Raw genomic sequence first — 2,467 nt, forward strand, 5'->3', positions numbered from 1 at the left:
TTCCGCGCTCGAGAAATTATCGTAATAGCCCTTGAGCAGCAGGAATAACAGCAGCAGTTGGGGAACGCGCCGAAGCGTTCTGGTAGCAGTGGCAATAAAGCACTGACGAAGACAAAGAAGGAAACGGCAATATCGAGGCACATGGTGGGGAAAGGAGGAAGGAGAGAAGAATAACGATGCCGTGGCTGAAAAGAGGAGGCGGAACGGAATTTAAAGATAAGCGCAATTTAGACAGTGGGGTGTGGCTCGGCAGCGATGATTCTGTGGAGTCGGTATTGTCAAATAGGAGCGGATTGGAGGGGAATGATCACCATGAGCGTTTTGTTCTTGGCCCGTCTTATACTACGGATATTGGTGGTGTAGGTGCCGCTACTAAAGGCAGGAATGGAGATAGGGAAGCTGGGGAACAGCAAGCTGCGCTCTTATGCGGCCCTGCATTTGCACGGAGTCGTCAAGTTGCTAGAGAGAATTCTACCAAGCCGATGCGGGTGGACGAGCCATATCAACATCGCCACGCGCGGCAAATTGTCGCGGATTGTCTTGAGACGGGTCATGAGTTTATTGACATCTCGTATGCATATGCCTTAAGGCCTTCCTGTTTCTGCCTTGTTTCAATTCCCGACACTCTGAAGGAAATAAAACATCTTCTGCTGCTAACATAGATTTAGAAATCTTAACCTGCGCACTATTCCCCCCGGCCTCCTTCGACCAATCTCGCAATTTACAAAGTACCCCATCATTGAGGAGATGGATAAAATATCCTCTTTAGCCCGCGCCAACCACGAGCAATTTTTTAGCTCCTTCGAGCCATTCCTCTGTCTGTTCATGACAAACAATCAACTGAAGACCCTACCAGCCGAAGTCTTCGAGCTCTCCAATCTCAGAGTGCTAAGCGTACGCCACAACGAGCTCGAACAGATCCCGGCCGCTATCGGCAACCTGACAAAGCTGCGCGAACTGAATGTGGCAGGGAACCAGCTCTCGTATCTACCGATTGAGGTGTTCCACCTATTGCAGAAATGCGACACGCACATGAAACAGCTGACTGTACATCCGAACCCGTTTGTGATGCCTGATAGCTCAAATGTGGCAGAATGGCATTGTCATTTCGAGTCAGATGAAAACCAGCAAGAAAGCGTAGCTGAAGTCATGAGCCCGCCTTTATCCACAAAAATATGTCCAAGATCCGCAGGCTCAAAGCCCATACCCGTTCCTATTGCAAGAGGTAAGGTGCAATTTTTCGACGCAGAGGGACGTCCAATTGACACAACCGAGCCAACTACCAATTCTAACACCAGCATCCTACCCCCACTTCCTCCTTTTTCTTCTGCATCAGCATCGTCAATGCGCTCTCCCAGTCTCTGCGACCTCGCCCTCCGCGCCTACAACCGTGGACCCCAAATCTCGCATCTCATCGACCCGGTCACCTTCGCCGGACCTGCCATGATCCTTGACCTTCTAAAACACGCTGAAAAGGTCCGAGATGCAGGCGGCAAGAAGTGCCCGGTTTGTGCGCGGTCATTTGTGATTACACGCGCCCAGTGGATCGAGTGGTGGGATTGTGAGTCGTATAGTGTGAGTCGTTATGGTGGCGGCGGCTATGAGGATGATCATGATTTTTTACGTGCATCTAAGGTGGAGAGATTTCGGATCCCGGGGGTGGTGATGAAGCCCCTCCCGTTTATGAGTGAAGTTTGTTCTTGGGGGTGTGTGCCCACGTTTGAATCATGGCGAGGAGGGCTGGGAAAGCGGGATGAATAGGGGTGCGTCCTGTTACTGTACATGGCTCACCCTGTCTTCTGCATAGCGTTCGGCGCTAGTTACGGAACGAATACCCAGATATATTATGTGACTTAACAGCTGTGGATATATAAATATATATATGTAACTAATTTTTTTGTGCATCTTACATAAGTTCGGTGCGGAGTCGATGGGGACTTGCTTCTCGTTTCCATTACCCTTCTCTTTCCATCCAGTGGCATATCTAGCTGGAATTTGATTGAGTTGTCTACTGGGGTAAAATAGTGTTTAGAACATGGAGCTTCTATGGTTCAAATAATTTAATTGAATTTGTTATCCCTTTCATTGTGAGGTTTGCCCTAACTCCCGTCCCATCCATATGTATCAAGACGGCGCCCCCCCAAATCAACACGGAATAACGGCAATGGGGGTATTCAACGGTCAAAAAATAACTTCAAAAAAAAAAAAAAAAAAAAAAAAAAAAGGAAAGAAAGAAAGAAAGAAAGAAAAAGAAAAAGGTAAAAAGAAAATTCTGTTCTTTCCACAAGCCCAAACATACACCCTATCCACTCAGCCCACTACATCCACATCCACATCCACCCCGCCGTCCTCTCCCGCCTCATTCTCCCCAACGATAACCTCAACTTCCTCCAGACCGCTATCTTCAAACATAGCATCGAGCCACTTCAACATACCACCCCAAGCCCTAGGCATAATTGATTCGGAA

General features: G+C 48.3%; 1 protein-coding gene across 1 annotated transcript; it reads left to right on the plus strand.

Moving 5' to 3' along the window:
* Positions 1-176: 176 nt before the first annotated feature.
* On the plus strand, positions 177-1,761 carry HCAG_05378 (predicted protein; the record flags this gene model as incomplete). The annotated part of the gene is made up of 2 exons (XM_001539861.1): positions 177-571; positions 669-1,761. 2 exons carry the CDS (start codon positions 177-179, stop codon positions 1,759-1,761), a joined length of 1,488 nt encoding a protein of 495 aa, XP_001539911.1.
* Positions 1,762-2,467: the final 706 nt, after the last annotated feature.

Source organism: Histoplasma capsulatum, genomic scaffold (genome assembly GCF_000149585.1).
Source record: "Histoplasma capsulatum NAm1 scaffold_5 genomic scaffold, whole genome shotgun sequence".
In the NCBI taxonomy this organism is placed as follows: Eukaryota; Fungi; Ascomycota; class Eurotiomycetes; order Onygenales; family Ajellomycetaceae; genus Histoplasma; species Histoplasma mississippiense.